We start from the raw sequence: 12,925 nt of genomic DNA on the forward strand, positions 1-12,925 counted from the left end.
TTTGTCTTCTTTCAGACAAGGATTCTTGTGACACATGCAATATGGGTGTTGCCACAAATGGATGAAATTTTTGTAGTGAGAGATGGCTCTGTGGTTGAGAAGGGAACCTACAACCAACTTCTTTCTCAGGGAGGAAACTTTGCACAGTTTCTCTTGCAGCACATTAACACAAAAGATAGCATAGATGAAGAAGATAATGGTATGTACAGTACTGTTGGAGGCATATTGGATAAATTAACTAGATTTGTTATTCTTGAAAACTGATACATGATTCGTAATTTTAATGCTTTCATCACAAACTTAACAGTCGAGCAGAGCCTTCATGATCGCCCAAGTGTCCCCAAATGCAATACTATAGATCTTGCTCTGATTCATGATTTTTATAATGAGGGTATTGCTCTATGAAAGTTAAAAGCTGTTTCATATTTATTCATATCTTTTATTGTTATATATTCCTATATACTTTACACCCAGCTCACACAATTTTAGTGTATTAGTGAAGTGCAATGGAGAGGTATTAACTCTGATTACAATCAAATATATTAATTTTGTTAGTTGTATTTTGAGAAGAGAGTAATAGCCTCTTTTACTTCAGAGTTAGATGAACTTTGTGACCAACTTGAGGGAACACCCAGTGGACAAGCATTACTGAGACAGCTGTCAAGACATAGCAAAGCAGAAGATGGAAGGTAAGTCTTATTATTTTTACATTGGCATATCTTTTGAGTATCACTTATTCAAGCAAAGCAGTGAGAAGTCTCAAACTTGTTGTGAATAACTTAGGAAACTACTATGGTAATGCTTTCACATAAAGGTCCACCACTTTGACAAAATCTTGAACATATGTTCCAGGTGTTAATAAGTTTTATGTTTAAATTTAATCTGTTCATCAGAGTGGGTTCTATCAAAAGACGAAGACGAAACAGCAGCACAGGGAGCAGTAGGCATCACAGTGAGAGTGAAAATGAATTAACAGGGTCAAGCAAAAACTTACTTAAAGGCTCTTTACCAGCTGATGGAATTAGATCTAATGATGTAAAGAAGAATGGCCAAATTTTGATTCATGATGAAAAAGTTGAAATTGGAAAGGTAAAGTTACACAAGTATTTCTCACTTGCATTGATTATTACGTACCTGTTTAGTGTGAGGTATAGACCAGTACCGTATAGGTTATTTATGAACCTGGAAAATCTTATTACGTAAAAGCAAAAAACATGTAGGAGTTTGATATCCATATCAAAAATTACTTTTCCAAGGTAGATGGTAATAAATCTTATCTTGACTCGTGAGTTTTACTGTAAAGTATTACTGTGGCTAAAATAAGTAAAGCTCAGTACAGTGCTGATTTAATGTTTCATAAGTGGCCAGTCATAAACCATCAAGGTCCTTTTTATAATCTTAATGTGCTGTAGAAACAGGTACTGGAATGTTATCAGAATTTGATAATTATGTTTAATTCAATGTACGGTAGTTAAATGTAGAATATTAATACAAGATTACTTACAGATTATAAAAAATTAAGACGAGAACTTTAGTTACCCGTAGTAGTAGAGTAAATGCTTAACATTTTGGCCATATGACCCAACATGGGTCCAGGGAGACCAGTCAGGACCAAGAGAAGTTTTTTCCTTAGAAATTGTTTATTATCTTTAAATAAAACAAGTCCATGAGACCTAATTTTTTCATAAGGACATACCTTTGAACAGTAGTCGGTCATTATTTATTTAGTTGTATAAGTTTATAAGAATGTCTTCTGTTATCTCTCACAATTATTGTTTTAATTATAACTACATAATTTCAGGTCAAATGGAAAGTATACCAGTTTTATGCTCAGTCTATAGGCCTGTTAGCGGCATCGTTACCAGCTATCTTCTATATTATTGCTCAGGTAAGTGCAAAGTAAAAGAAGATACATTTGGTTTTGCAATTAATAATTATTCTGCCCATTACTTAAGTTTGATTTTTATCCTGTGGTGTTCTCAGGCAAATTCAGTCACCTAGCAAACAAGGATGGTAATAGTCAGTTATTTGGTGAGGCAATGGGTAATTGTAGGTAGAAAATTTAGTGCATATAAAAAGTAAATGGCAGATTTTGTGTGAGACCCCGACAAGGATTTGATTAAAGGTTAGGAATGTTCGCGATGACTTGGAAAAAACACAAGTTTCCAATGAGCACCATTGATTTTGTAAGTTCAGGTATGTACTAATTTAACTACTCTAAAAAAATTTTCATCATTAAGATTCTCAGCTTACAAGTATATTCACTGTACATATACAGTTTAAATACTCAGCAAGAAGGTAATTGGCAATGACTGAAGATATGTTGTTATTAGAGAAGTAGAGTATCAACTTCAAAATGACATCATGAAAAATAAATACAAATTAATGGAGAAGACTGAAATGCTAATCAAGTATAATTCTTCACTCTTGTTGTAACTTCCATAGAACTCCTCCGTAGAAATTAGTTTAACAGGAAACAAAAGAGATTACACAAATGGGTGTACATACGGAAATTAAGTATATCTTTCATCTTATAGGGATAAATATTATCGCTAGGATTTCCTGTGACAAAGACAACTCTGGGTCTCTTACCCAAAGTTATAAATACTAATCTTGAAGAGAACGTCATAAATATAAAGTAGTCTTCAAAACCTGAAATTTTCAGCTGCCAGAATAACGTTCATGTATAATTATATAGACAGTATTGTTTTTTCTTTATATTTTATTCAAATTTACCAACTATAGAGTTGATTTTATTTAGTACCTTTATTGTATTCATCCATTTTTACAGGTGTGCCAGGCTGGGAGTAATGTTTGGTTGGCACAGTATTCAAGTGCGTCAACAGCTGTTGGGAATGAAACCATTGCGGACTTTGACAGAACTGGATTTCTGCTTGGATATGGAGGCTTTGGGATAGGCCAGTGTAAGTCAACAATACGAATTACTCAGTTGTGTTACTACTCTTTATCATGTATGCCTAATTCCATTCGGTCATAATTCTGAACCCTTCATTCATTTCAGCATTGTTCTTTTACCTTGGGTCACTTGTCACTTGGACAGGAACTATGATGGCAGGGAAGAATATTCACAAACGTCTTTTGGAAAATGTCTTGTGCCTTCCTATGAAATTCTTTGACACCAACCCCAGTGGCCGTGTAATGAACAGAATGAGTAAGGAAATGGATGTTTTAGACAGTGTTCTTCCAATGCTGATAGGAGCAACATTGACATGTTTTGCACAGGTAAGCAGTACGTATGTACACAGTGTTTTGTTTAGAAAAGTCTATGTAATGTGGTATTTACATATAGTGGTTACTAAGACATTTTGTTTTATTTTTACCATTATGTTTATTCCTCGGAAGTGTTATAAGAATTCTCAATTTAACCTTTTAATCCGCAGGTTTTGACGACTCTGATTGTGATTTATTGCTCCACCACCCCAATAGTGCTGGTTGTCATTCTTCCAGTGACTGTGGCATATTATTATATCCAAAAAATTTACATATCCACAGCAAGACAAATCAAGAGGTTAGAATCACTCGCTAAATCTCCAATCTTCTCCTATTTCAGTGAAAGTTTACAAGGTGAGTGCTATTCTGAGTAGCATAAGAGGTCTAATTTTTCATGAAAACATAATTTTCTTGAGTAGTTGGGCCCATCAGAATCATTTTTACAATGTTTTGCATTTTGTGACATAAAAATTTGTAATTCAATAAGATGTACAGTTATACACCCATAAATTTGCTATGTTCATCTCACCTTAATAGTACTGGCGGTCCCCGGGTTACGACGGGGGTTCCGTTCTTGAGACGCGTTGTAACCCGAGAATCGTCGTAAGCCGGAACATCACCAAAAATCCTAAGAAAACCTTACTTTTAATGCTTTGAATGCATTCAAAACTCTGTAAACTGCATTCTTATTGCATTTTGCATAAAAAAAAACCTTCAAATATTGATTATTTTGCATTTTTGGTGTCATATTTCTTCTGCCAGATGAGAGTTGTAGGCGTCGTAACCCTGGAAATAATTTCTGATGAATATAATTGAAAAGCGCCTTAACCTCGGAACGTCGTAAGCCGAACCCGTCGTAACCCGGGGACTGCCTGTACTTCTAATGACAATAATCCATATACATAATTACATTTATAATTACATTTGCAGGAGTCTCGCTTATTCGAGCTTTCAAGAAGCAAGACAACTTTGTTGAAGAGTGCCAAAGAAAAGTAGATTATGCTGCCAAGGCATTTGTGACAAATCTTGCAACTAACAGGTACATAATTAGTAATATAATTTCCATAGTTTTGTGCTTAATATTTCTTGGAAATTTGTTATATATATTTATGAATGTTTTCGTTTCATAGTTTTAAACATTTGAAATCATTTTTGTTTCATAAATTTGAACATTTGAAATAAAAATAACTAAAATGCTATTTTCTCTGAGCGAGTCAGAGGCTTCTGACATGTCCAATTTAGCAGTTCTCTGGTATTATAGCAATATTTTACTAGAAATTGTGCTAAAGCAGACACATTTCAATGGGCGACACGGCTTCCTCGCCCAGAAATAGATTTTTCCTACGTCAAAATCCCTTTTTCTTTCTTTCTTTCTTCGGTGGGGCTGTTAGTGAGACTGGAGTGTTTAGGAAATTTGATTACCTTTGCGGCAGCTATTTTTGCTGTGGCAGGGAGGGACGCTATGCACCCTGGTGTAGTTGGGCTGTCAATAACTTATGCACTTAATGTAAGTATTGTACGACTTTTTGAGAAGAAAAAACTTGAAAAAGAAGTTGCCAGTAAATTTTTTTCAACATGGACAGTGCTGATAAAGGGAAAGTGAAATAGAAACTATCCATTCTCATGAGGACATCTTTTGCACATTTGTCAGATGCCCTAACCACCCTTTCAAACAAACTGTAAACAGAATGAGTAGGTTATATGAATAGCACAGCAACTTTCACCACATTGACTTTTACAAGGTAACATGGTAGTCCCCAAATTTTTAGTCTTGTATATTTCTCCTCCACACATTTTTACAGGAAATTATAAATATTGGAAGCAACTTCTTTTGCTTTCATAGAACTGAACTGTCATACTTTGTTACCTCAATATCTATGGTCATCATCTCCGTTTGAATACCGATAGATATCCAGAATATTCACGAGTCTATAGTTTCCTCAACCCTGAACCCATGTTGTCTTACTGTCAATCATTAGGATTTTGTTACAAAACATGTAAGCCACTCACTTACACTTGCCATTCATAAAACAGAATGCATTAGATATAATGCAGAAGTAACAAAGGATGCTGATTACAAGTGTTACAAAATGTACATGATAAACTATGTAGAAAGTAAAGTTTAAACTTTAGAAAGTTTAGATATATACAGGCAACAATTAGTTTAGTAACTGTACAATCATAAAGTGTCCACAAGATAAATAGCAATGACAGACAAACATCCATTATGATACATGAGGAAAATACAGCATGCACACTGCTAAGTAGCATCTGCTCCAACTTCACCATGCATGCACCATTTGCAAACAGTATTTCCATCTGACTTAAGTCAGTTAATATGACAAGTCTCGGTGGAATCCATAATAAGTAGAAACAATCACACATAAACACACTAAAAAGAAAGAAACACGGGCACAAAACAGCGGGCTTGGAAGGAGAGCAACAGCAATAGCATCTACTCTCCAAGGTGGTTAAGGAAAGACTTAGCATGTCACAGAGTGGGTGCGGGGTCTCTGACCAGCTGTAACCTCATACGTGCAGGAGTTGCCGGATCTCACAGATTCCTTGCTTACAATCTTTGATTGTTTATAACCAGTTACCAGCTAGCGCTTGGAAAATATCCTATTGTTAAGACTGAAGGTTTGTTCCGCATATGAGCAAAAAAGGAAGTACGTTATCAAGTTTTCCCAAGAGCGGACACCATTTGTTAGCTAAGATATCTAATAAGTGGCTTATTGTTGCAAGATTTATTTTTTACTCATTAATTGTATTTGCCAAATTTTATAATTCATTTAACTTCAACCGAGCTCTTACAGCAATAAATTCCACTCCATGTTTTTATACAGAAATGTTTTCTTATATTTTCAGGTAACTGTTATACTGAACTGGCTTGTAAGAATGACTGCTGAAGTTGAAGCAAACATTGTGTCAGTTGAAAGAATTCGAGAATACATAGAAGTACGTTTAAGTTCACTTTGTTCTGATATCTATTCAGTTATCCATGTTATTACCAGTCACATTTACCATGCAAATTACAGTACAGCATTATTCATAATTATAACGCAGTTTATGGAGACCAACAAGTACCATTACTCAAACATTTCTCCCTAGGAATTTGTACTTGAATTATGTGAAAATAAAAACGGTCAAGTTGAAAAAGTTGGCCAGTTAGGTGAAAAGGAACTGTAGGAAGTGGATAAATTATGAAAGGAAAGGAAGACAAAGCTGGGAGCTAAGATGCTACTGCAGGAAACTATTGGTCCCATAAGCTGTGCAATAAGTTGTAGCTCCCAAATGGAAAAATGTTACGGAGCATGAAGAGATTCTTTAATAGTTTTGCAATTATTTTTATATGTTTGTGTTTTACTAAGTATAGTGTGATTCACTTAAGTTTAACATTCAGGGGTTGAGAATACAGTACTGTAATACTGTAAAATCTAGTACTACTGCAAAATCTATTTCATTGACTAACCACTTCACTTAATATGTATGTGTGAAGCAATCACTATGATAGTAATAGAAGTTTTCTATAAATTTTACATGCATTTTGCATAGTTTTCTAACTGTAAGCAAATTGCCAAAGATATTGAAGCTACTAAAATTTCAACTAACCATTTTAGCATTTTAAGTAATTTGCATTTCAACAGGAAGAACAAGAGGCACCATGGAAACTAGCAGGGCAAGAACCAGCCAAATCATGGCCTGACCAAGGTTGCATTACGTTTTCCAAATATGAAGCAAGATATCGCCCTGGTCTTGAACTGGTTATAAAAGGCATCAGTTGTAAAATCAACTCTGGAGAGAAAGTAAGTGTCTTTGTCAGGTGTTTCAAATAGTAAGCTGCATGTTCTCTTTCATGATAAAGGATGCAGTATGTAGTTTTTTTTATCTATACAAACCTAATACATACATAATTTCTCTCTCTCCTAAAGATTGAGGTAATAAAAAAATTCAAATCAGCTATAACTGTAACTCCAGAGCTTGTTACAAGATATATAAAAAGTGATAATAGTAAAGATTCTTTCAAACCCAAAACCCAGTGTCTTTAAGGTGTATATGCTGCATTGGCTATACAGCCAGTGGATGAAGTGTCTTGAGTTTGTTAAGACTACAAATTTGTGCTAATGTAAATGAAGGGTTGTAAATCATGTCAGTGTATATAGACTGGACTTGAGAATTCCACAATTTGTCTGCTGTAGCACATAATACATATGTACGTAAATGTTGGGTCAATAAACACTTATGTCATACTAATGTGATTATATGATGGTTATTGAAAGGTTTAGAACAAATATGTAATATAATTGTAATGAGAATTTCAGACTTTGTTTTCCTTGCTTACAGGTATTATGGGATACTTGAAATAAGAGGTTTGGACTTGTAAAATGTATTTAATTTTTGTTTTGTTTTCATCAAATTTCATTCCTTAAACATTTAGGATATGAAAAATTCTGCCCAACAGATCATTTTTGTTTACTGCTTTCTCTATATAATAGCAAGAAATTTTATGCTATAACCTCCGCTTATGAAACGAGATCTCACACATAAAATTTTGTAAATAATGTTGCAATATTTACCATGACTACAGGTTGGGATTGTTGGAAGAACTGGAGCTGGAAAGTCGTCCCTGACGCTTTGCTTGTTCCGAATTATTGAAGCAGCTGGAGGGTCTATAGACATTGACGGTACAGACATTTCAAAAATTGGACTGCATGATCTCAGAGGACGTCTAAGCATCATACCACAGGTAACCGAAATGTCCTAAAAACTTTTTCATGTTCACACCTTTGGAAGTTGACACAACAGACATTTTTCACTGGGTTCTTGCCTAAGACTCACTAGGAGGAGGATATTTTGGATGTCATTAGCTCATTATCTGTGGGAGTTAAAGACATAGGGAGGTTGCAAAGGCCATGAGAATGGAGCTGCCCTTTTGTTAAGCATCTTATTTTGCACACATGTAATTGTCTACTCTGTGCTATACCATAAAATTATATATCTGACATTTATAACTTATAGCTTTCTGAAACCATGTATTTATTTGCAAGTCAGTGAAAATTTGAAATTGTATATATTTTGAACATTTTAAATAATTTCTTTATAAAGTGGTCGTGATATTTAATGTACTGTACCACAGTAACCTGTATAACCAAGTAAATACACCCTTCTGTCTCATTTGATTACTACAGGATCCAGTCCTTTTCAGCGGATCATTAAGAATAAACCTGGATCCCTTCAATGCTCATTCTGATGCAGAAGTATGGCAGGCACTAGAAAATGCACATCTAAAGGATTACGTCAAATCACAAACAAATACTCTCCAGACTGCTATTGATGAAGGAGGAGCCAATCTTAGGTAAAATAGTCATTTTTGGGAGATATGTAAGCTCAAGCCCTAGTATATTCAGTGGTTCACTTCAAACTTTTAACTCGGATGATCTGTAATAATGGCAAAAGAGATGCTATAAATAGCAAAATTATTTTTTCAATATAATAAACTGTACTTATTTCTTTTCCATCCAGTGTGGGTCAAAGACAACTTGTATGTCTAGCCAGGGCTTTATTAAGAAAGTCTAGAATCCTTGTCCTTGATGAAGCAACAGCTGCAGTAGATTTGGACACTGATGATCTTATTCAGGCAACTATAAGAAAAGAATTTGCCGACTGTACCATCCTCACTATTGCTCACCGTTTAAACAATATCATGGAAAGTGACAGGTAATGTACTAGTTTTGAAGGGCATTTGCTTCTCATATTCAAAAATGTCCATAACAAACTTTTGTCATAGTCCATGTGGTATAATATTGTAGTTATATCTCCAATATGACAAAAGGATGAAATCTTCATTCACACTATGAAGGGTTGTCAAATTGGGATTATGATAAAAGGATGTGGTTTTGTATATAGTATTTAGGAAAAACACATTTTAACTTTTTAAATTTGGAATTTGTTCATATGAAAAGTGAATTTTTGCCTATTATGTAGTTGATCTTACTCCTAAATTGGGAGGGTAGTCTCTCTGTAGCACAAGGTAGAAGGCAGCTACTATTAGTATATTTAGGTTTATTGTAAATTCATAGGTTCACATGATATCCTCCTGCCCCCTCCCCCCGGAAGTTCTAGCTACATATTGTTATAAGGAGGGTGTACAAAGTATACCTAATGAGTTCTCACCTGGACAGGACAACCATCCTCCTTGCAGGATGAACCATATGTGCACTTCATTGCTTCATGAAGACCCAAAAGGAATTGGGTTCTTGGATGATCACTTTTGCCTGCTGTTACTCCACAGAAACCCCAACAGTAGCCAAAGGGATTGCATTCTCACATGGCTTAAACTGAGCACAAAAGCATCTGATCCAGTCCCTCACAAAGACGAAGAATCAAGAAATCTTTGAATCCCAAATCTGAAGCTTACAAGTTCAGAGTTTTTACTACAAACTCATGAATATGAGGAATCCTAAGCCCTCCAAGCCCGACAAAATTCAAAAGGCCTTGCAATACCTCAACTTATTTCAGTGAGGCTAAGGCTAGTATAATAAGTCTTGAGGGCGAGATCTAACTCCAAGGCCCTCTACAACACCTGAGTTAGGCTGCAATGAAAAAGTTACGTCCCACTCAGGAGGCCACAGCTCACACTAAGGACAAATTGTTTTTAGCTTCTATGCATAATGATAACTAAACCAAGGAATAGACCTTCAGTCAGAAGACCTGGCTCAAGCCAGAATAAAATGCTGCACTGCAAGGACTAAAAAAACCTTGTGTTGGCAAAGGTGGATAAGTTTGAAATCTACAGATATACAGCAAGTTCTGTGTTTTGTTCTATTCCATACTCCCAGGATGCCTTGGAAAACACATCCAGCAACCATTGGCATTCTCTGGAAATTTCTTTCTTCTTGGTAATCTGCTTTGCCAAGGAGTACCCTGATCTGCCTCTGGTCAAGGTGCCCATATATTCCTCTTTGACCCACTCCTCTATGTTAGTCACACGTCTTGAGGTGGTCTCAACTAATGTGTACCAGGAGTGGTCCATATTGTCCACTAGGTGTTGTAAACAGGGTCTCTCTTTGCTTGAAGCAAGTGTTGAAGGGAGACAGACCCTATCTACAACAACAAGCAAGACAGTATTGGCCACTCTTTCGTGCGCATTAGTTAAGACTTCTTCAAGATGTGTGTCTAACATAGCATGGTTCAAAGAAGAATTCATAGGCATCTCGACCAAAGGCAGTTCAGGATACTCCCCAGCAAGGGACCAATGAAGAGTTACCCATGTCATCTGGGACATGGAGTAAACACTTGGTTGATCACTCAGCAAAGCAGACTGATGCAAAGGAAGAAATCCAGATTGTCCCAGGGGTTGCTATTAAGCATTTTCCAAGGTATCCTGGGAGTTTAAAAAGTGAAAATAAAACTTGGGAAGCTTCCTGTATATGGCAAACTGGTTAATCATTGTAGTTCCCAAAGCTTGAAAAGCCTTTTTTATATACAAAGTAGCAGCTAAGCCCTTAAGAGACCAGTTTGTCTTGGCCAGTTGAGCTGGTCTACCAAAACATTACTTTTAGCAAGAATTGTCTTTGGCTGACAGCTCAAAAGCATGGCAACCTCACGTGCCTCGGCATCACCAACCGTTTCACTCATCATCATTGGTGAACATTACACAATCCTGGTGTGTTGTACTTTCTACGCAGCAGATATTCCTCAGAGATGTCTCCCAAGTCTCCTTTATACATTTCAACAGAAGTACCTCCAGAGGTGGGAAGTTCAAAATAACTTCCACTAGGGGGTTCCTATTGTCCCACCAATTAACAAGGTCCTTCCTCACTCTTGGCTCAAGAGCACAAATGAGAAGGATTGCTCGAGGCCAACCAATGCTGCGTCCGTTGCCATTGATGTGAGGTTTAGCAATGCCTGAAAAGCACAAGCTTCTCCAAGGACAACAGGTGACCAAGGACTGCTTGTCAAGCAGAGATGGATGTATCTGTTGCATGAAGTATGTTGTCACCTCTCAGACCTGCCAAAGTGAGAACTGTACCAAAACCCCTTAACCCCTTGCTGCTGCTGCCGTTTTGTGTCGTGCATTTGCCTGTTGCTAGGTTACTAGGTCTGACTTCCAGTTTATCACAATGCCCAGGTCGCAACAGAAGGTCAGGAGGGTCGACCTCTGCAAAACAGCTAAACACATTACGTACACTAAAATTAAGGCTATAAAGATCCCAAACCCCTGCTTGCAATCCTCATTCCTTTCATTGTTCATTTTTCAAGTTCAAATCCATGTTGAAAAAATGCAGATATAGGAAGTATCATGCAATAAAGATAATAGAAGTTTCAACTTCACGGTATCAACCAGAGGGCAGCAATTGAAAAGTTGTGATTGGTATTCCTGTAGGTTTTTAAGTGCCTCTACTGTTGAACATATCTATGAGCAAGGGGCCTTTATGCTCTGCTACATTTTGTTATGCAATACATATAAATGTTTAAATCGTAACACATCCTGATTTGTTTTGAACAAACTGACAATTGCCAAAGCTACTACTTGTTTTCCTGTAAATAATAACAACTTCTTAGTCATTTTAAAAATTATGTCAAGAATGAATAGTTACTTTTTCACATTCCAATATTTAAAAAAAACCCTATGCACTAAATAATTTTTACATTAGCACTGACCAGAATATTAACTTGATCAATTTTCTTCCATAACAGGCTGATGGTGATGGACAAGGGAAAAATAGCTGAATTTGCGAGTCCATCTGAACTTCTATCAAATAAAAATTCTATTTTTTATGCAATGGCAAAAGATGCAGGTCTGGTGTAATTTTTCATGCAAGCTTTTGAGCACCAGCAACAAGAGTACAAGATATTTTGTTTTATACCTAATGGACAATCTGCAAAAACCTTTTCTTTACTCTTTTTGATACGTATATGAATAAATTAAAGAGAGAAGTTTTTTTAGTATGCCTCCTCTTGATTATTAGATGAATTTATCAAACTAAATGAATTTGTAATGCATCAATCATAATTATAGTTTTGTTCATAGAAACCTACTGCTCACACAGGCTATATTCATGGTCTTCAGACTTCCCATGACACTGAAAACTGTTGAGTAAAAAAATATAAATTTAGCGTGAGAATCTGCAAGAACAACTTGGAACCTCAGGTATCCATTAATCACCTACCTCACTTTTCATGTAGTCTGAAATTGAAGTTGGATAATTGCTGGACAAAAAGAGAGACCTCACCCTCACCATGGACATGAACTCTTACAGGAGCTGCTATGGTAGCATAGTAGACATTAACTCTTACAGGAGATGCTCTTTAGCATAGAGTCTGAGATAGAGTAAACAACAAAGATGCCTACTTACAAACTGCCACTAGTAAATTAACTCTTCTCGGGAACCAAACAAACTCCCGAGGAAGAGAGGGCTACATTACAAATATTACCCTAGCGACCTCCCGATACTTCCATCGACGAATCAACGGAAGAAAAGTTAGGAGATGCAAGGACAACGCTACTATGGGGGGTTGACTACTGTAGGAGACGAAACATCGGGAATAGGCGAGAAACCTTCCCAAGTAGGAAGGGTATAATGAATAAGTATAAAAGCATTAAAACACTCACACAATCAGCTATCAAACTATTATAGAAAGCTAATAGTACTGTATTTTGAGCAAACAACTTCAGATAAAAAAAAAACTG

General features: G+C 36.1%; 1 protein-coding gene across 1 annotated transcript in view; it reads left to right on the forward strand.

The window, feature by feature from the left end:
• LOC135211912 (multidrug resistance-associated protein 1-like) overlaps positions 1 to 12,171 on the forward strand; it is a 78,648-nt gene extending 66,477 nt beyond the window's left edge. Inside the window, 15 exon segments of the mRNA XM_064245144.1 lie at positions 16 to 199; positions 596 to 689; positions 894 to 1,089; positions 1,802 to 1,888; positions 2,792 to 2,924; positions 3,023 to 3,243; positions 3,402 to 3,585; positions 4,162 to 4,281; positions 4,623 to 4,738; positions 6,100 to 6,189; positions 6,879 to 7,037; positions 7,820 to 7,978; positions 8,421 to 8,587; positions 8,755 to 8,949; positions 11,932 to 12,171. Of these exon segments, the coding sequence (XP_064101214.1) occupies positions 16 to 199; positions 596 to 689; positions 894 to 1,089; positions 1,802 to 1,888; positions 2,792 to 2,924; positions 3,023 to 3,243; positions 3,402 to 3,585; positions 4,162 to 4,281; positions 4,623 to 4,738; positions 6,100 to 6,189; positions 6,879 to 7,037; positions 7,820 to 7,978; positions 8,421 to 8,587; positions 8,755 to 8,949; positions 11,932 to 12,043 (2,217 nt within the window). The 3' untranslated portion in view covers positions 12,044 to 12,171.
• Positions 12,172 to 12,925: the final 754 nt, after the last annotated feature.

This window comes from Macrobrachium nipponense, chromosome 40 (genome assembly GCF_015104395.2).
Source record: "Macrobrachium nipponense isolate FS-2020 chromosome 40, ASM1510439v2, whole genome shotgun sequence".
Taxonomy (NCBI): Eukaryota; Metazoa; Arthropoda; class Malacostraca; order Decapoda; family Palaemonidae; genus Macrobrachium; species Macrobrachium nipponense.